Source organism: Megalobrama amblycephala, linkage group LG8 (assembly GCF_018812025.1).
Source record: "Megalobrama amblycephala isolate DHTTF-2021 linkage group LG8, ASM1881202v1, whole genome shotgun sequence".
Lineage (NCBI taxonomy): Eukaryota > Metazoa > Chordata > Actinopteri > Cypriniformes > Xenocyprididae > Megalobrama > Megalobrama amblycephala.
In genome coordinates, this window is record NC_063051.1 from 5,812,822 (window position 1) to 5,834,483 (window position 21,662).

The window sequence follows — 21,662 nt, forward strand, 5'->3', positions numbered from 1 at the left end:
TTCATTTTGTTAATTCATGACTAAAAATGTTGTGCAATTGTGCCCTTAACACAGTATAAAAATGTCTTAGTATTGGAGAAGCAACAAACAGAAATAATCACTTGTAACTTCCCCGTGTGACATAATTGGATATTGAAGAACTATCTATAAAAGAAACAACAGGCGAGAATGACTTCCACTCCACATCAGTAGGAGGCGCTGTAAGGTGATAATGAACTCTAGCGACGTCACTACAACGTGAAGAACTCATCATTCGCGCAATTTTTAATTGTAAATGGCTAAAAGCGTAAAGTTGAGCTTCAGCGTATTTATCCAATGAAAATGGATGAGGACGAAGCACAAAAACAGGTTATAACTTATAAACTTAATGAACAGTAATGCTATTCGTTGTTAAATGTTTATGCACCCTGTAAAGAACGGTTGTATTTCTCACGTCGACAGTATTTATGTTCTTTTAGAGGCTTAAAGCTGCTGTTCACTACACTGTCGGCTCTCTCTGTCAACACATCGCTGCAGACTGCGAGAAACAAATCACCAAACAGACAATAGCAGCTATTGCAGAGACTGCGTTCAGACAGTGTGGTAAGATTTGGTTATGTGACGTTCATATTTTGATAGTATTAAACATATTTATTCACGCTCGTCCTGTTTCTTACCTCTAGATATATTTGCCAAGGACTTGGAAGCGTTTGCGAGGTAAACTTCAGCATCATTATTACAAACAGCTGTTGTTAGATAATAAATTCGTTCAAAAGTAGGTTTTCCTCTATTATTAATCACATAAAAAAGTTTTATTTGTGCTGAGGCGTCTCTTGAATGTTTGCAGACATGCTAAAAGAAACACAGTTACAGTGGATGATGTGAAACTGACAGCGAGGAGAACCACTGCACTGGTAGGATGACTTCAGTAATGAAACATATCAAATTATATTTTTGCAAATAATCTGCAAGACCCCACCCAACTACGAAAAATGACATTGTAAAAGGAAAGTAATACTATTCAAAGGTCTTGTAAACATTTATTCACGCTTGTTCTGTTTCTTACCTCTAGATATATTTGCCAAACCTAGGAGGCCTATCATATCATATATATTATACATGTAATTCTGGAGATTATTAAAAAAAATTATAAACAACTGAGCCTAAACATGAAATGTTGATATCTAAAATAATATAAAATGCTTAGGTACATAGGTGGTGGTGTTTTGTGACTTAAGGAAAATCTAATTTAAGATTTAACTTTTAACTAAAAACACTATTTACATTACAATTTTTTTAAAGGTTAGTTCACCCAAAAATGAAAATTCTGTCATTAATTATTCACCCTCATGTCTTTCCACACCTGTAAGACCTTCGTTCATCTTCAGAACACAAATTGAGATATTTTTGATGAAATCCAGGAGGTATATGACTCGTCCATAGACTGCAATTTAACCACTTTCATGGTCCAGAAAGGTATTAAAGACATAGTTAAAACAGTCGATGTGACTGCTTAATTTTATGAAGCGACAAGAATACTTTTTGTGCGCAAAAATAATTGCCAATACTGAGCCGGCATTCAGACGTAAACACAGAAGCCTGCAGTGCTTACTGCGGCAACTGCGTAAGGATAATGACAGGGAAGAGATTGTTGAATAAAGTCGTCATTTTAGTTTTGTTTTTGTGCACAAAGTATTCTCGTCTCTTCATAAAATTAAGGTTGAACCACTGTAGTCACATTGACTGTTTTGTCTTTAGTACCTTTCTGGACCTTGAAAGTGGTGATTATATTGCGGTCTATGGGCGAGTCATATACCTCTCGGATTTCATCAAACATATCTTAATTTGTGTTCCGAAGATGAACTTACAGGTGTGGAACGACATGAGGGTGAGTAATTAATGACAGAATTTTCATTTTTGGGTGAACTAACCCTTTAAAGATAGCTCTGTGAACATTGTCAAGTGCTCATGTAATTACACAATATTTACTATGAAGTTAATGGGAAATTAATGATAATAGTATAACTTGGTGCTATTTGCTTAAATGCATTTAGATTTTTCTCTTCTAGTAAATCAATGAAAAAAAAAGTGTGCCCTTGCTCTGCCCTTACAGCACAACTACATTCAGCAGAAAAGTGAAGAACTGGCTTTGAACAACCAAGAACTGAAGGAGAAAAGGAAGAAAAATGCTGCCAAGAGGAAAAGTAAAGACTTGGAAGCCGAGGAGGAGAACGAGGTTGAAGACTGATCAAAATAAAATGTACAAAATTCACAGTTTTCTAAGTAGCACAAAAATACTTGTTTTTTTGCATGTAATAAACAGCTGTATAAATGTTTGTACGTAAATCACATTAAATACTAAACACCAATCATTTTGTTTTACTCAAACATGAGTTCATTTGTATTTTATTGTAATAAAGAATCCTATAAACATATATGACGCTCCATGAAACAATACAGATACTGTGAAATATTGCAATTCAAACATTTTTAAAAAAATGGACCTGAAAAACCTAAGCCTGCATTTGAATACAACAAGCTGCTTTCTCAAAGCCAGTTCAAGCCTAATACCACCTCAGCTCAGGTTTTCAGATTGAAACGTATTACGCTTGAAGTGTTCTGAGAAAACACCTCATCAGAAAGCACCTATAAAATTCTGCTACAGTCTACCGTGTCCATGGCCGTTACCAGAGATGCAGAACCACAGCATCCTCCGTCTTCCTCCATCCCCAAACGGACTTCCCGCCTGGGGTTCACTTGCGACCAGCCATATTCCAGGCCCCTAAATGTGTGAATTCAATTAGTTGTGTGGTATTTGCTTTCAAACATCACGTGACAAACCAGTATGAGAAAACGGCAATCTATTCAAATTAGTTTTATTGAAGCACTCCCTTCATTTGACAAATCATATAAAATGTCTTTGAAAACACTGAGCAACGTTATCTAGAGGGAAACTCCACAGACATCCACAGCACTCAACATACAGGTCGCACTTACACCATCACTCATGTTTTCCCCCCTCAGTGTCCACTGAAGATGTCATCCATATCAAAGCTCACACTTACAGGTCAAGTTACAAGGAAATAAAGCACACACACCATACAGCATTCAGATGGGATTATAGAAGCAAGACAAAGTATGCATCATCATCATCACAACATTCCACTAACTATATAAGCACATGTCAGTATACTAAAGGAGAAAAGCAAAACGGAACCTAGGGAGACCAAAAAAATATAAATTAAAAAAAAAAAAAAAAAAAATCTTTAAGAGGTACACATGAATGAAATGTCCGTCAATTTGGGCTCAATTAAGGGGAAAGCTGGGAAGTATCAGCAGCTCTCATTCACTCGCTCACCAAACCCACCCACTGCAGTCACATTTCGGCTCGTTCATTGCACTCGCAAGTCTTTTCGTTCGTGCGCTCCACACTTTCTTCGCTCACTCGCAGCCTTCTCACTCTTCGCCATATCACCAATCGCACTCAAGGGTTGTTTAAAAACGTCACTTTCTGCGCACTTCTTGTCTTAAAAAGTGGATTAAAAAAAGGAGACACCCACCGTGTCATCGAGCCGTGCGATGAGAGCATATAGACATGGGGAGGAAGGTGACATAATGACCTCAGCCACACTGTGCTGCCATAGAGGGCGCTCTTCCCAGGCAAACCCCACAGATGTCAACTGCAGAAGAGATTTTGATGAAGGCTTGTTTTAAAGGGTTTCCATAAAACTGGACTGAATCATAAAGCTGAATTTACAATATGTTCAGGTTTCAACCAGATTCTTTCCAATGCAAATTTCCTTTTTTTCTCTCTTTTTTTAATATATGATAAATATACTTGAAAGATTATGCAATTCTCATGCGTTTTCAGATATCCACATATTGAACAACATGCATTACAAGAATCCAGTTGAAATGCTTCGTTTGCATCGACCAAGACAATACAACATTGGGGGAAAAAAACATAATACCAAAGATGGTACATTAACGTAGCACCTTGGTTAACATCTCACTCTAAACACTAACTTAAATTCCATTCAGTGTAAAAAACATTCTTCTTTTTTGTCCCCTGACTCCCTTTTCACCCATCCCCACTCCCAAACACACGTGACAAGATAAGTCTCTCGGAAAATACTTACCAAACGCGCTAGAAATACAACACTTCAAACACAAACCGGCTTACATACCCCACCCTGACGACTTAGACTCCATACTAGAGCCAAAGCTGGAGTTAAACCCACCACCACTAGTGCTGGAGTTAGAGCCGGAGCCCCAGCCGAGAGTGGCTGCTGAGCTGCCGTAGTTGCTGTTGCCCGAGCTGTATGTTTGGGGCTGGTCCCGTGTGGAACTTGTGCCACTTGTGCTCGTGCCAGACGCACCTGACTGATTCTGCTGTGCTAACATTCCCATCATACCCCAACTGCTCTGTAGGGCGGCCTGGGCGGCAGCCATCATGGCTGGGTTGAGATTGAAATTGCTGAAATTTCCCAAGCTGCTGGAGCTACCCCCCATGCCACTGCGGCTGCCTCCGAAACCCTGACCTCCGAACCCGTTCCCAAAGCGCCCTGCCCGCTCCATCATCTGCCTAGTGTTGTTGTGTTTCGGTTCAGCGTTGGAGATGTGCACGCTGACGCCCTTGATGATCAGATCTTCTCCACACAGGGAGGCGGCAACCTGGAGGAAAGATGGAAAAAATTAATTATGATCAGAAATGCATGAACAGGTGATTCATTCATCCAGAATAGAATATTAAACAAATTCTTGAATGCTGAAAATGTAAACGCAAAGCCTAGTACCAAGAGAAATTAATCACCACAAACAAGACCTTGAATTGAAACATTCATATGAGCATATCCACACAAAGAGCATTTTAATCTAGCCACATAGGCAGCATTTTGCATTAAATTGGCAATTTGTTGAAGCTTTTTTTTTTGTGAACAGGTCTTTATCTGTGGTATATCACCTTAAAGTGCCTCTACTATGCTTTTACCAATATTACCTGTCATGTAGTGTATAATGTAGCTGTTTGTGAATCTCAAAGGTCTGGAGATTTTCAAAGATCAAAGTGAACAATGAATGGAGTTATTGTCCACCAAAAGAAAGAACCAAATCTGAACTGGCTAAAACGAGTCGTCAGTGATTCCAGTCTTACTTTCTGCATGAGCCTACTTAGATTTGTAACAAATTTGCATAATGCCAGCTTATGGTCTTCACAACATCTACTCTGACCCTCAAACACTGTAGTTGTAGCAGGGGCCTGGAAGAGTTTGGTTTGTTTTGTCGACGTGCCGAGAAGGTTTTCCGCACTGCCAAAGCAAAGCACTTCCTAAGGATGAGGACTAGTGGTTCAAATTGACATGGTAAAACTGAAGCCATCATAACTGTTCCCATCACCATCTATACAAGTGTTGAGGAAGCTCCGATGCTGAAATTTAGATATGATAATAGACGTCTTGTTTCCGACATGGGCTGTAAGTGGTAGACCAATCACAAAAGACCAGGCCATTTGACCAATCACAGCAGAGTAGGATCTCGGAAAGGAGGTGTTTAGAGAGACTCAATTCTTTATCGAATCGTTTCAGACACTGCGAGAAATGAGGTGATGCCGCAATATGCATTATGAGAAAATTAAAGTGTTTTTTTGACCTTGGATGTATGTAAACCTATTGTATGAGACCTCCAAAACAAACATAGGAACCTTTAAAATAGCATAACAGGGCACTTTAAGATCAATGTGAAAAAGCAATAGCTTACTTGGTCATCTGCAAAGGTGACGAAAGCGAATGCTCTGAATGGTTTAGGAATGAAGACATCTGTGACCTCCCCATATTGCATGAAGAACTGACGGAGCTCATCAGCGGTCATGTCTTCTGTGCAACGGCCCACAAATACTTTCCTGCTCCTCATTGGTTCATCTGGGCCTTGCTGTTAAATATTCAGACACATCATTGTTTAGCAACCTAACAAGTGAATACCTGACACTTCTTTCATAAATGGCTAATTGATTAAAATGAACAATTTATCATGTACGCATTGTCTGTAAACTGGTCAAAAGTGACAGTAAATGAAACTTCTTTCACAAACATTACAAAACTCTTATCAACCCGAAACTTTTGAATGAAAAAACACACACTAACCTTGGAGTTGGGTAGTTTGCAGTCACACCACCTGCCGTCAATCATGTGCCGCTGTGACATCACCTTACCCTGAGACTCCCACTCGGCAAACCTTACAAACCCAAACCCTTTTGAATTTCCCGTCTTTACGTCCCGCTTGACCTAGTATAACAGAATCAAATCAAGAACTCACACTAGATCTAATCTGACATCAAGAATGACAGTCAAGTCTAGTTCTATTTTTAATAGCTGCATAAAAAGTTAGAAATAGTAGATAGAGGCAGAAACCATGGATAAAATATGGCAGTACAAAGACAATCACATCATATATTTATATCAGTATGATTTACCTGCACCATGATGACATCTCCAAACGTACTGAAGTAGTCTTTTAAGTCTTGTTCTGTAGTTTTCCATGGCAGACCCAGCACAATCAGATCTGAAGTCTTCTGATCTCCTCTCTTGATCTTTGTTGCAGAAGAAGCATCAATCTCATCCATCTTCCTCTTATTATCTGGCAGAACAGTTTCTAGAAAAGTAAAGTTCAATTGTTACAAGTTCACATATCCACAGAAAGACAATCATCCTTCATGCAACAAAAACAATTAAATTAAAATGCATTGGATTTTTTTTTACAGCTAAAAATAGACAAAAGAAATGCAGAAGAACAAATGCTTGCAACACCCAGATGTGCTCAACTATGGTTATGACAGATAATCTCACAGTTAAATTATAAAACACATGCCTAATTTGCATACAGAATGACCACTATTTTTGACCCAGGTGTGCACTCTAGGGGAAAAGTTGGGTTAATAATGTAGTTTTATATTATAAAACATGATTTTGACCATTATTACAATGTTTCTTAAAACCTTTCTCATATTTGTTCTAAATTAGGTCAGAGGCTTATTTGTAATGAATAGAAAACCTACCCTTGGGGTAATTGACCACATAGACCAGGTTTCCCCAGCCGTTCTCAGGGGCGTGCAGGACACCGTCCACCAGGCGAACTCCCCTCATGCACTGAGACACCGGGCTCCGGTAACGAAGGCCACAAGCCCCTGGAAACTGAGCGGCCACAGTGGACAGCAGCACCGTGCCGTCGTCCTCCGACGGAATCTCCATCGGCTCCTCGTTCTCCTCCTCCGCGACGCGAATGTACATCTCGGCCATCTCTCCTGAGTCGAGCTGTCGGTGAGTAAATGTTATAATTAGTGCCGTTATCTTTCTCGGTCACTTTGATTCATATTTTTGACTCTTGTCCTGTCTTCAAAGACTGACTACAGCGGACCAATAGCAATCGAATGCAGGCGGCGAAGGAGCAATATCATTGGCTGGACATGCCAGAACGACCACGCCCCTTCATAAACGAGTCCATTACACTCGTGTTTTGATTATGAATGAGTCAAAACGGCACTGAACGAGACATATCGTTTGAAGGAAATACATTATTAAAACTCACAATGTAGGTTATTATTGGTAAGTGACAGATCTGTAGTAAACCTTTTCTTGGTATATTTGTGGACATTCATTTTAATTAAGCTTATCAGCTTTTAACGTGAGTCCGAGGACCGAATAATTCAACTTGTCAGGACGATGTAAATAGCAAAAAGTGTCCCTGAACGAATCTTTCTAGTAAACAGATTCAAAAGAATCGAGTCACTGGAGTGAATCAAAATCCCTACCGCTTGTTGTAATGTGAGCTGACGGCCGTGCGCGCGACTTCAGTACCTAGAGCGTGCGAACAACTCGCGAATCCTTATTGCTTAGCAACAGTGAAATACTGCCTCGATATACCACTAATAGGTCGATATGGGGTGTAGATACATATTCCCGTGTGTGTTATAATGAAAATAATACAAATAACATTACCAATAAACAGCTGCTCGGATCCAGATATTCCTTTGTTAGCGCCACCAGCAGCAGCGCTCCTCGTTCAGAAAAATGTGACTGTTAGAAATGAATGAGCCAGTTAACACAACGCTAACGGAGGATGTTACTCTCAACAGTGTCAGCTTCTGCTGTAATCAGAATAAAGCTAAATAATACAGTCTCTGTATATAATATGAAGACAATAAAATTCCGTATCATACAACTCATGCGACACTATTTTCGAATCAAGATGGCATTACCTAAGTCATGAAGGAAATACGTCACACGTGGGCGAGCTCACTTTTACATGTGCACGGGTAGAGACAAGGGAAAACAAACATTGTTGATATGCAATCATGTTTGCTTGGCTGGTAAGATATATGCATAAAATGTAATAAAATAAAGTGTTATTTCTAAACAATGTACGTGGCACAGAGATGGCTGTGTCATTTGTGTAACATAAACACTTTACTGAAGAAAGCAAAAGCAGCGTTCCCTGTGTACTAGTGGACTGTTCTCAGCGATATAGTGCTCCTAGTGGTAGATATGAGTATAACACCCATGTTATTTACTTGAGATGTACAGTGATGTGTACAGCAGAAGTTACAGTACAATAGTTTGGTAAAACTTTATTTTAGTGTCATTGTTACACGTTACAACTAGAAATTATGCAGAATTACATCCAATTAAGCCTAAACCAAACCCTCACCGTAACCCTATAGTAAGTAAATGCAGTCAATTATTATTACACAGTACTTAAATGTATAATTACACTGTAAAAAAGTGTAACTAATAGCTTTTGTCTAGATTTCTTTAATATTTTAATAATATAATTTCCCTTAATGTTTCATTTTACTACTTAATACTTAACAAAAAGCAAATTCTCATGTTAAGGCAAGTTATTATCAACTTTTTTTTTTTTTTAAGATTCTATGTTTGGCTCAGGGAAATCTGGAAAAGTTCCTGATAAATTGCCATTTCACTCGTTTTACCAAATGAGTTAAATTATTTCACCCCTTTTTACTACAGTGATATTATGATAAAAGAAAAAAAATAATAATACTAATATGACTTTAGTCTAAAACGATTTTAAATTTAACAATATATAAAGTCAAAATATTTGAGTTGTTTCACTGACTATACATGAGAATTTTATATTTAAACTTTACATATATTATATTCAGTATTTATTTCACCCCTCCCTGACATGAATTCTCAGTTTTATATCCTAATCTATAATGCAATCAACAGTCAATATCATTTTTCCAGGAGAATGCCTGTTAGAGGAAGTACTGAGCATGCCCACTGAAAACATGACAGATGAAATGAAGGAAACGAGACATATTTTTGATCAATATCTTTATATATTACAAAACAATAGAAATGCTACTGATAACAATATATGTTCACAGTTGCTGTTATGATACCACACTGAAATAATGTATATAAGTTAGACATAAAATGGCATATCTTAATAAATAAAAAAGAACATATTAATCTAACAAGTCACAATGCTTGACGGTTAAAAGTCGCATCATGATGAGCATTAAGTTGGAGCTTTTCTGTGTACAGTTTTCATGGGTATGAGGCTGATGTGTGTTAATGTGCCGTCGCTGATCACCCTCACATGTCTGTAGACTTTATCGGCAAGAATAAAGTGATACTCGGAAACGTTTTCAACACAATTATCAATAATCAGCTAGGCATCAAGTAGTAACACTGACAGTGTAGTGCAAAGTAGACAGTGTCTGTGTGTGTGTGTGTGTGTGTGTGTCTGTGTGCATGTGTTTTAGAGAGCAGGTTGTGGCGCTCAGCAGGATAACAAAAAGCAGCAAAAATAAATATCAAAAGAATTTATTTTTATCAGTATATAAAAGCTCTTTTTTGTTGTTGTTCTTTTTTTTTTTTTAAATTTCACCAAGAGTCTGGGAAAAAAGGCCTCATGGAAAGTTCAAGGAACCACTTTGTTCCATTTCATTTTCTGGAAACTTCACACCAAGGACTCCATGCTCTCAGCCTGGTTGGATTCATTTGTTACAGCAAATTTGTCCATGTAGCTGAAGCCAAGTCTGAAGTCTTTACTGCTGACAAGGCTGAGCATAGCCTTGTAAAGGTAGTGATAGTGCTCCTAAAAGAGGTAAGGAGAAAGAGAGAAAAAAAGGAAATAAATGCAATGAAGGAAAATAACATTTGGAACTGCGTCAAACTTCTACACGAAACCCCAATGACCTCTCGAAATTTAATTTATCATCAGGCAGACTTTTGTGATGAGGTCACATTTTGTTAACTTACAATTTCAGTGAAGACACCAGGCCTCATTAGGTTAATCATTTTGGCCACTTGATAGACGTCCACAGCACTCTCGTTCTCCAGCTGCTGGGAGAGTGTGGTCAGAGCACAGAACATCCCGGCAGAGACTGCCCCGAACCTGTAACACACAATCCATGAGGCTCTTTCTGCCTTCGGTTACATAAGCCACTTTTCCACCGTCGGGCCGAATGGTAGGGAACGGTTCCAGTCGTATTACCACTTGAGCTTGGTTCGGCAGGCACAGTTACAAAACGTTCTCTGCCCGGAATTGACCATTTGCACGGTTACTTTCTGGTTTTCGTTAAGCCAGCTTGGGCATTTCCGGTGAACTGTTAGCTGTCATTCTGTACTCACTGTACATTGACACAAAACCACTTTTTAATTCTGTATTTATATTTTATAGCTGTTATCACACTTACCTAATTTGCCAATAAACCATTTTTATTGATTTGCAATAAAGACTTGAAGCTACTGCGAATGTTGCAATAAGAAACATGGTGTCTGTAATTGGACATGTACACGCTTAATTTTTCCAGCACTTTAAATTTTATTTTTAATGTGATGACCAAAAAACATAATTTGTCCATCCTTCTGAGATTGCCCCATTTTTAAAACTGAATGTTTCAAAATGTAGGAAATCCATCATTTGACAGAAAACACTTTTATTTAAAGGGGACCTATGATGCCCATTTTACAAGATGTAATATAAGTCTCTGGTGTCCCCAGAATGTGTCTGTGAAGTTTCAGCTCAAAATACCCCACTGATCATTTATTATAGCTTGACCAATTTGCCCTTATTTGGGTGTGAGCAAAAACACACTCTTTTTGTGTGTCCCTTTAAATAAAAAATGAGCTGCTGATTCTGGCCCCCTTCCCAGAAGAGGGCGGAGCTTTAACAGCTCACACTTTGGTTGCTCAACAACAACAAAGCTGGAGAATCTCACGCAGCCAAAATGAGGATTGTCAGTAACGGTGTTCAGCCTTACATAGTTCAAACCGGAGTTGGACACTGATAGAGAGACTCAGGAAGAAGTTACAACTTTTAGAATGCAACTGGACATTTCTGAATGATTAGTGGATAAATTTATGTAGTTGCTGTGGAGTTGATTCACCTAGCATGGGGAAAAAAAAGTGCCATCAAACGTTTTTTTTTAAAAGATGTAATATAAGTCTAAGGTGTCCCCTGAATGTGTCTGTGAAGTTTCAGCTCAAAATACCCCATAGATTTTTTTTAATTAATTTTTTTAACTGCCTATTTTGGGGCATCATTAAATATGAGCCGATTTAGGCTGTGCGGCCCCTTTAAATCTTGTGCTCTCCGCCCACGGAGCTCGCGCTTGCCTTAAACAGTGCCTAAACAAAGTTTACACAGCTAATATAACCCTCAAATGGATCTTTACAAAGTGTTCGTCATGCATGCGGCATGCATGCGTCGGATTATGTGAGTATTGTATACTGTTATAGTGTTTACATTTGATTCTGAATGAATTTGAGGCTGTGCTCCGTGGCTAACGGCTAATGCTACACTGTTGGAGAGATTTATAAAGAATGAAGTTGTGTTTATGAATTATACAGACTGCAAGTGTTTAAAAATGAAAATAGCGACGGCTCTCTTGTCTCCGTGAATACAGTAAGAAACGATGGTAACTTTAACCACATTTAACAGTACATTAGCAACATGCTAATTTTTCGCTATTGTTCTTGCTTGCTTACCTAGTCTGATGATTAGGCTGTGCACAGATCCAGACGTTAATACTGGATGCCCTTGTCTAATGCCTTTCATAATGTTGGGAACATGGGCTAGCATATGCAAATATTGGGGGCGTACACCCCGACTGTTACGTAACAGTCGGTGTTATGTTGAGATTCGCCTGTTCTTCGGGGGTCTTTTAAAAAAATGAGATTTATATAAGAAGGAGGAAACAATGGAGTTTGAGACTCACTGTATGTCATTTCCATGTACTGAACTCTTGTTATTTAACTATGCCAAGATAAATTCAATTTTTCATTCGAGGGCACCTTTAAAAAATAAAAAAAAGACATTAATTACTACTATAACCAGCAGATGGCGGCAGAGGAGCATTTATTGGCTCATATTAGCCATTTCCTGTAATATTTTTTCACTCGTTTCACTTTTGAATAAATATTAAACATTATAAAGGTTTAAAAATACATTTTGTCAAGGTGAAGTATGAAGTACTCACAAAATCTCATGAAAAACTATAACTTTTCTTGCGAATGACTTACACAGAAAGCAAGCACTGCACCCTTTCTTTATAGTCACAGAAGCTGTCAGTCAGTGCAGCGCAAGCTCAATGATTTCAGCACACTTGTGAAAACACATTTTATTCAATGAATCTAACTAAAGTGCACAATAAATCTTTAATTTACAGTGTGTTGATTCTTTTTCATACGGAAGTGTGAAAACTGATGGTCGAATTAAATTTTGCTGAGGAGGAACACTGCATTGTCTTCTTATGTTACTAAATTAACGCTAGGCCTGACTATTTAAGTGACTATATTCTGATTATAAACTAAGTATTACACAATTGATTCTGTTAAAACTACTTCAGGACACTGAAGATACCGACACACAAAAAAGTGACATTTCACTGGAAGTTTTCCAGCTGGCTTATATTATTGCAGAAGTTCTTAAGAACATTCCGTGCATATGGTCAATTCTAACCATACTGGTAGAATGCATGTAGTGATGTCACCACTCCGGATTGGTCACTTGTCTGTTGCCTGGCTACCAGTTTCTCTGTAGCTGGCCAAGCGTGTTACTGAAGTGAAGTACACAGTTCCTTCACAGTACAAAGTTAATAATAAAGTTAAAAGAAATATCTGATCATCCTCCATAACGCTATTTACATCTCATACAGTCTGTACACTCTTGCATTACCAAGACAACGAATGACCCATTTGTATTACATTCCAGCTCGGTCATCAGCCCCACAGTGGAAAATGAAACCATATCCGTACCGGCTGGGCCGGACCGGCACGGAATGGAACGGTTATACAATGAGAATGGTTTGGCCTGGCAGTGGAAAAGCAGTTATACACCGCTACTCATGTTCTACGTACACACAGGACACTCACTCATCATGCACAATGGTGGGACCATCCCTCGTCATGGCCTCTTCTTTGATGATGTTGATAAGCTCAAATGTGCTGCTGATGGATGCATCAGGATCTGGCCAATTCGGACATTGGAAATGTCGGACTTCTAACACATAGTCGTCCTGCAGAGCAAAGATAAACCTGTTAGATAAGCATGTTACACTTGTGCATAAATTAATATGTCAAAATAAAGTTTGTTTAAACAAGCAAACTAACTTAATGCAAATTTCCATTTTAAGAATCATGTTTGTGTAGTGCGTGAGACACCTGTGTGGCTTCCAGGATGAAGTCGTGGATCACGAGTTGTTCCTCATTAGATAAACAGAGTCTGTCAGTATTAATGAGGGTGACAGTGAAGGCTACGCAGTTCATGGGCTCCTCTCTGCTGGGCCAGTACACAAATTCATCCTCAGTCTATAAAAAGAATAGCAGGGCATATCATATCATATCATATCATATCATATCATATCATATCATATCATATCATATCATATATATCATATCATAATTTATAATTGTTGAACTTGTTTCCGCATTAAATATTTATAAATTTACAATCAAATACAAATGATTTTATAACTAATAAATGTTATACAAATGAAACAATATATTATAAACCAAAAAAAATTGCCTAGTTCTCTATCATTTGTCTTGAGTAACCAATGCTCAGGTTGCTCTTTTGAAAAGTTAACTCAGTATTATAGAAGGAGATAATTAAATTGGACTTGAAGTGTAAGTGCTATGATAACCTGCTGCTATGAAATGTTTTAGAGTGCATTAACAGAACTTACTGAATATGTATTAAAAGAACACAAGTTATATAATGCAGTTATATAATGTTCACAAGTAGCTCTTTAACACCGTACTCACGAGGCTGAGGTTGTCTGGCAACATCACAATAACTTGAGCATTATGATCCCAGATCATCCTCCAGAAGTCTGTGGTCGTGTGGGGCAGAGGATGCTGGGTAATGATGAACTCGTTGCTCCTGTAATAGCCCTGTGAGTGGATAAACATTGATTTCATTTTAAAAGAAAATCACAGAAAATGATGAGACAAGCAGATGAAGAGATAAAACACCGGCACGCAAATGATTCATGTTCCATGCATTATTAAATATGATCCAAACGATGTATAATGTTCCAGTAAAATCTTATTGCTGTACCATAATGTAGGAGGCGTTGATGTAGTCTGTTCCCTTTACTCCTGGGAGGGGAGCTAGTGCCACCCGCGCCCGTTCCGCTGTGGGCCAAAACATGAATGATAAACAACTCACTATAACCTTCACAACAAACCAAAGCTTGTGTTGTATCTGTCATTCAGTGTGTTTTAAAACACTATTCTTTACCATTCTTAATTACCTTTCTTGTATTTTTAATATATAATACACATATACACCCACATATGTACTTTTTTAAAAAAAAAAACAAGTTAGGGTTTGGTTTAGGGTTAGTTGTTAGTTATGCATAATTTACTGTTATTACTATATTAAGTACATGTAGTAATATGTAACCGTCACAAAGTAAAGCCAAAGCCAAAATTTGTTGTATTTTAAGTATTATTTATTGTTAAAATACATAGTGCTACAACACTGTGCTACACTGTAAATATAGAGAATACAGCAAAGGCCATACTGGCAAGAAGCTGGAGTGTTGATTTTGATATATGGGTTTAGAAGGTTTAGCGACTCACTTGGCAAGACCGACGAGGTGCGGTTCTTCTCTTTGTTGCAGTCCTTCTGGGCACTGAAACACTCCGTGAGGTGAGAATTACATTGCGTCAACAACTGGAAGAACAATAACAACAGCGTCCACAAGGAGGAGCAGGTTAGTCGTCTAACTGAGAAAAACATCTTAATACAATTGCATAGAGCCACAACACAGTCATCAAGTCCAGACCTTAAACTGTTTGCCCATGCGTGTTTGTCCCGTTGGGCTCGGGGTGAGAATGCTGTTGACGTAATTGTGGAGTTGCCAAGCAGGCACCTCTGTGTCTTTACTAAGCACAGCTTCCATTAATGCATCATGGATAAAAATAAACTGCTCCTGTAGGTCACACATATAGTCATTAAGACAAACCATGCTGCGTTAGCAATATGACATCTGAACATTATATTTATGAATAAATATGGGTATATTGTTTAGAATGGCATACTACAAATTCTACTCATATTATTTTTTTAGTATGCAGTATGTTGTGTGAACAGTATATACATTTTTTGTATGGATTTAACACAGAGACAACATACTACATGCCAAAATGTGTAGTAAACAGTCAAAAAAACACTGCATACTGTATCCCACAATGCAATGCACTTGACCTTATATTTCTAGTAAGACGAATTGAAAGCGATTTGAGTGGACTGTCAAAAGGAACTATGTCTTACACAAAATGGGATTTAAAAAATGCAAAATAACCATTTTTTATTCTTCAGTATGCAACAGTGTTATTGTAGTACTTATTTATATACTATTATAGTTTTTATTAATATTTTGAATTATGATTTATTTCAGTATTTTATGATTTTATGATTATGATTTTATTTTCAGTATTAATTTTCATTTTAGTTTAATTTCTAGAATTTAAAAAAAAATATTACTAATATAGTTTTAATTTATTCTTATTCCAGTTTAAAAATTTAAAATTAAAATTTATATATTAATTTTATATTATTATTTTAACATTTCTTTATTGAATTTTTACAACAACATATGCCCCAAACATTATAAAAAATAAAATAAAAAATAAAATAAAATAAAATAAAATAAAAATATAATATAAAAATACAGGCATAAACATACAATGCGTTTTTATATTTTTAATTTTTAAATATTTTATATTTCAGTTTTAATTTTTAATTATTTCCAGTTAGTAATTTTAGTGATTTAACCTTAATCAGCAACATTTTTTCAAGGCACAAGTTTTTCATCTAATATTTATATATTTTTTTTCATATTTTATATTTTATAAAATAGTAAAATAGTTTCAGTTTACAATAATAATCTTGATATGCAAGATGCAAAATAATGTCATGTGATGAAATGTAGTGAATTTTGAAATCTTTGTAACTGAATATTACATGTAATTTTACATACAGTTTTTAACAATGAGTCTGCATTGAACAGTATATATCAAAGTATGTAGTATTTAGTAAGAAGTACACTAAAATTCCTTTCTGAAAGTGATTTAACTGTGCATTTTGAGTATGTGAAAATAAAGTGTATTAAATCAAACGGGTAATAACCTCGGTCTGGACCAAGTAGTTACGCTGAGCTCGGATGTGCTTGAGGTATCCCAGGACGTTGACTGTGCCTTTGTCCTTTATCTGCTGCAGCATGCTGTCTATGACTATGTATGTGCCTGTTCTGCCCACTCCAGCACTGCAGGACACAGAGAGAGAGGTGGTTTGATAAAAATGACATCGCATTTCGCTACAAAGCAAAGAGTCGCTCACTTTCAAACACCCTGCTGAAAATGATGTAGGAATGGGAAACCTTGCACAACTGGAAAGTACATCATGAAACGGACATTTCACACGCTAGTGGGCAGGGCTTATATTCGCATAAAATAGTACCTGCAGTGAACGAGAACGGGGCCTGTGCCCGGTGTGCGTGCCATTGTAGATCGAGAGATGAATTTGAGGACTGGAAGTGCATACTCAGGTACGCCCATGTCTGGCCACTGTGTGTAATGGTACTGGACCACCAGCCGCTCATTCTGCCTCCCCTTCTGACCCTGAGAGAGACAATTCAGAGGTCAAAATGCAGGGTCTAATACAATGCTCTGTAAATGCTCTACGAATGCTCAAATGTACCTTTTTCAGTTTAGTGTTGCGTATGATGAAATGACGGAGTGTGTAGTAAGCACGCACTTTAGTACTCTTCAGAATCACCATTATGTTCCCATACACCTCGATGTTCTCTGACGGCCAATACTGATCACATTTTCTCTGTAAAAACAACAAATACATCTTCAGTTTTGCATTTCAAAACACCAAAGTCTACATTAACAGAACAGTTCACCAAAATTCTTCTCTGATTCTTTTATGATTTCTGCTAGGGCTGGCCCCCAATAGTCGACTAATCATTAGCCGACGAGAAGAGGCTTAGTGGACAAAAATTGTATTAGTTGCTTAGTCGCAGGGGGGAAAAAATCCACAGTACATCGGGGGGGGAAAAAATCCACAGTACATCAGGGGGGGGGGGGGGGGGGAATCCACAGTACATCGGGCAGGACATCCAAACGCTCGCCTATCATTCATCGACCTCAAATATGGCTTATCATCTGAAACATGCAAGTAGTAGCAACTTCACATGGCCGCTCGCTTTAATGTTAACCTAGGAAAAATGTGCGCTATTCAAGTGTTTGTGCAGAGTGTGAAAGTTGAATAGTAGCGCGCTTACTGCATGACAGCTAATATGGAGGCGCCGGTGCGATCACTTGCGCTCTGTCATTTTTGGTCATACAGATAAGAGTAATATATCTTTTGAATCAGTGAAGAGTCTACTTTTATTTGTGTGCACTCACAATAACAACAAAATGTTTTGTAAAATAAAGAAAGCAAACGGTGTGCTTTCTGTCGTCTCTCTCTGTGAACTTGAGTGTGCCGAAAAAATAGAGAATCGAAACTCATTGTAAACTTGCCTCACAGACATGAAAAAAATATTGTGGCGAGCAGGGTGGGCGAGAGCCGTGAGGGAACGGCCTTGAGTCTCTCACGGAGGAGCTCCGGAAGCATAAAAGGAGGAGCGACGACAGTGAAGGACGAGAGAGGACCAGGCTCAAGACTCAAGGCCGGTGCGCCTCGCAGGTGGAGCTCATTATCTCTCGCGTCACCGGCCTCGCGCTGTTCCCTCACGGTTCTCGCCCACCCTGCTCGCCACAAATATATATAGAAAGCAAAATGTCCACTTTTAAATCAACCAATTCAAATGGAAAACAAATATTCTCAGGTTATGTAATGAAAAGTACATATAGGAGATGATGAGTCAGCATCGTCAACTTCATCACTGCAGACGAAAATACAGAAAACATTATTTAATTGATTAATTAATAAAATGTTAAAGTAATCTCCTTGCTGTTTTGCCGACGCATTCATAATCATTACTTCTGCCGGTGCGCCGTGGCAAGCTTTATGTATGCGTTTGAAAGCTGATTAGGCTATAGGCATTAACCCTCTATGGTACGGTGTTGCCTCCAGGCAACATGGTCTATTTTAGTTTGTTTTTAATAAAATAAAGCACAAATTGATTGATCAAGCATATCTCAGGACAGAATAACTCAAATACTAATCAATAAAAGTGCAAAAAAGACCAAAACATGACCAACAGGGGTCCATTTTGTGTCCTGTTTCAGCACATGTGCACATATCACATGACTCCATATTTTCTCCATTGAAAAGTGTTTTTTCACTTGTTTGTAACCATTTAATCACCCACAAAAAATATGAGTCACCTTCACTGGCAAGTAAAGAAGTATTTTTAAGTAATTTACATTATATATCATCAAAAGTTTTAGAGAAAATTACAAAAAACTGTGTGTTGCCTCAAGGCAACATCGTACCATAATGGAATCGCATAAGGCCATACAGCCATAATAGGTTTCAATACAAATGTATCATATTTGTAAGGAAAAGAGTTAGATTTATCTAAATATGTTGGCATTTTCACATGATTTTGTAATGTACTTATAAGAATACTAATTCACATACTATATCTGCATATATTATGATCTGCACATTTTCTATAGCACTTCAGAAACGTATAAAACACAGGTAACACTGGCAGCTGATGAGGGTGAGTATGAGGAGTTAATGAGGGGTCATACTGTAATGAGGAAGATGAAATCATAGTGACAATCCATCAGGGAGATACTGAGGGTGAGAGAGAAGATGGACATGAGGATGAAGATGGATATGATAATTTAATATAATAACATAAAGATATGATGGTTTGGTAATACTTGCGTTCCACTATGGTACAATGTTGCCTGAGGGCAACAGCTGGATATAAAATGTTACTTTTTATTAAATATGAAACTTTTAATACATTAAAAACTAGATAAATTTGTTTGTTTAAGTGTCTAGTTAAAGAAATGAATGTTTTCAATAAATATATTTCTTTTTTCTACATGAAAATGCCAAATGTTTAAATTTTTCCATTGTGGTACAATGTTGCCTCGAGGCAACAAACTTATAAAAATTAAATAAATTTAAAAATTATGAAAATGTTTATTGATATTGTTAAAGTGTCCAATTTTAAGCAGGAAAAACAACACAAATAATTTTTTCCTCATTGATATCATATTGCGTACCATAGAGGCTCTTTATTGTGATTTATATGGTTTGTTAAAGTGTTAGTTCACCCAAAAATGAAAATTCTGTCATTTATTACTCACCCTCATGCCGTTCCACACCCGTAACACCTTCGTTAAAGCTTCAGAACATAATGAATCAGTGTATCAAATCTGCTGTTCGGAGCGCCAAAGTCACGTGATTTCAGCTGTTTGACACGCGATCCGAATCAAGATTTGATACGCTGATTCATTATGCTCCGAATCTTCCTGAAGCAGTGTTTTGAAATCGGCCATCACTATATAAGTCGTTATTTTTATTTTTTTTCGGTGCACCAAAAATATTCTCATTGCTTTATAATACTAATATTGAACCACTGTACTCACATGAACTAATTTAGATGTGTTTTTAGTACCTTTATGGATCTTGACAGAGGAAGTGTCATAGCTCCCTATGGAGGCCTCACAGAGTTATCGGATTTCAACTTAAATATCTTAATTTGTGTTCCGAAGATTAACGAAGGTTTTACGGGTGTAGAACGGCATGAGAGTGAGTAATAAATGACAGAATTTTCATTTTTGGATGAACTAACCCTTTAATAAACTTGCAATTAGTAGACTAATCAATTAGAATGAATGACTGCTAGTCGACCAGAAAAATCTTTATGTCGAGGGCAGTATTTCTGCCTAAATGGCAGAATCAATAGTAAATTGAATTTATAGGGCCCTATTCTTGCCTTCCAGCGTAGCTCTCAAATAGCATTTGTACTTGTGCACAATAAAGTGCCCCTATTATGTTTTATCTGATATTACCTTTCATGTAGTGTGTAATGTAGCTGTTTGTGAATCTAAAAGGTCTGCAAAATTTCAAAGATCAAAGTAAACAAAGAATGGAGTTATTGTCTCCCAAAAGAAAGAACCAATTCAGAGTAGTCAGTAATTCCAGTCTTCCTTTCTGCATGAACCTACTTAGATTCGTAAAAAATTTACATAAAGCCAACTTATGGTCTTCACTGGCCGCCCGCAAACAACATCTACTTTGAACCTCAAACGCTGCAGTTGTAGCTGAGGCCTGGAAGAGTTTGGTTCATGTTGTCGACATGTCAAGAAGGCGCTGTTTTCTGCATTATGAAAGCAAATCCCCTTTGCATGCACTTCCAAAGGATGAGGACAAGGGGTCGAATTGATACAGTAAATCTGACACCATCGTTATTGTTATTATCACTGTGCTGAGGAAGCTCCGACGCTGAAATATGGGTATGGGCATTTCGTTTCCAACACGTGCTGTAAGCAGTAGACCAATCACAACAGACTGGGCCATCTGACCAATCAGAGCAGAGTAGGATCTCAGAAAGAAGGTGTTTAGAGAGACCAAATCCTTTTTCAAACCATTTCAGACACTGTGAGAAAAGAGGTGACGCTGCAATGCACATTATGAGTAAGTTAAGGTGTTTTTTTTTGTTTGTTTTTTTTTTACCTTGGATGCATATAAACCTATTGTAGGAGACCTCCAAAACAAAATTAGGAACCTTCAAAATAGCATAATAGGGGCACTTTAAATAAACTTTGTGGAAAGTGTGTATTAGTAGTTACTTACCCTGCCTTTCTCCACTAAGTTGGTGATCATGACGATCACAGTGGTGTTCTGTTCCCAAATCATTCTCCAAAAGTCCTCAAATGTGGACTTCAGAGGGCCCTGAGCGGCTATATAAGCCCTGGATCTTTTATAACCCTGAGAGGGAGAATATTTCATTATAAAACAAACATTAAAGCATCAAGCACACACATGCACTTAGTAATAAAATACGTACGTCTACATAGTTGGCATTGATGTAGTCACTGTGCTTGGAGTCTTTCCCAGACAGTTGCTGCAACTTCACTCTGCTGTGATCATCTGGGTATTAAAAAGCAATAAATGATGTATCGTTCGAATCACTGTTTGAGATATGTAATCTATTTAGAAATACTAGCAAT

General features: G+C 37.6%; 3 protein-coding genes across 5 annotated transcripts in view; 1 reads left to right on the top strand and 2 right to left on the bottom strand.

Annotated features, from left to right (window-relative positions):
- Window positions 1–101: 101 nt before the first annotated feature.
- cenps (centromere protein S) lies at window positions 102–2,469 on the top strand. Its single transcript, XM_048198903.1, has 5 exons — window positions 102–348; window positions 459–582; window positions 663–696; window positions 827–893; window positions 2,093–2,469. The coding sequence occupies exons 1-5, from the start codon at window positions 316–318 to the stop codon at window positions 2,225–2,227; spliced, it is 393 nt and encodes a 130-aa protein (XP_048054860.1). The 5' UTR covers window positions 102–315; the 3' UTR covers window positions 2,228–2,469.
- Window positions 2,352–8,233, bottom strand: tardbpb (TAR DNA binding protein b). 2 transcript variants are annotated; one of them, XR_007186077.1, is made up of 7 exons: window positions 7,968–8,233; window positions 7,028–7,283; window positions 6,446–6,624; window positions 6,117–6,257; window positions 5,734–5,904; window positions 3,540–4,653; window positions 2,352–2,761 (listed from the first exon to the last, which is right to left on the bottom strand). XR_007186077.1 is itself a non-coding variant. In XM_048198899.1 (6 exons), exons 2-6 carry the CDS (start codon window positions 7,266–7,268, stop codon window positions 4,159–4,161), a joined length of 1,227 nt encoding a protein of 408 aa, XP_048054856.1. In that variant the 5' UTR covers window positions 7,269–7,283; window positions 7,968–8,233; the 3' UTR covers window positions 2,840–4,158. The 2 variants fall into 2 exon arrangements, 1 of the variants encoding a protein (XP_048054856.1); XM_048198899.1 differs by lacking the exon at window positions 2,352–2,761 and having other exon boundaries at window positions 2,840–4,653.
- A 1,078-nt stretch (window positions 8,234–9,311) lies between these two features.
- The window catches only part of ca16b (carbonic anhydrase XVI b), a 122,523-nt gene continuing 110,172 nt past the window's right edge, over window positions 9,312–21,662 (bottom strand). For both annotated transcript variants that reach the window (XM_048198895.1, XM_048198896.1), the window contains exons 17-29: window positions 21,500–21,582; window positions 21,286–21,420; window positions 17,212–17,346; window positions 16,972–17,132; window positions 16,642–16,777; window positions 15,296–15,442; window positions 15,090–15,183; window positions 14,563–14,639; window positions 14,268–14,396; window positions 13,665–13,811; window positions 13,377–13,519; window positions 10,260–10,395; window positions 9,312–10,095 (exon numbers count right to left, since the gene is read on the bottom strand). In XM_048198895.1, coding sequence (XP_048054852.1) covers window positions 9,958–10,095; window positions 10,260–10,395; window positions 13,377–13,519; window positions 13,665–13,811; window positions 14,268–14,396; window positions 14,563–14,639; window positions 15,090–15,183; window positions 15,296–15,442; window positions 16,642–16,777; window positions 16,972–17,132; window positions 17,212–17,346; window positions 21,286–21,420; window positions 21,500–21,582 — 1,661 coding nt within the window. In that variant the 3' untranslated portion in view covers window positions 9,312–9,957. The remainder of the gene's footprint in view (window positions 10,096–10,259; window positions 10,396–13,376; window positions 13,520–13,664; window positions 13,812–14,267; window positions 14,397–14,562; window positions 14,640–15,089; window positions 15,184–15,295; window positions 15,443–16,641; window positions 16,778–16,971; window positions 17,133–17,211; window positions 17,347–21,285; window positions 21,421–21,499; window positions 21,583–21,662) is intronic.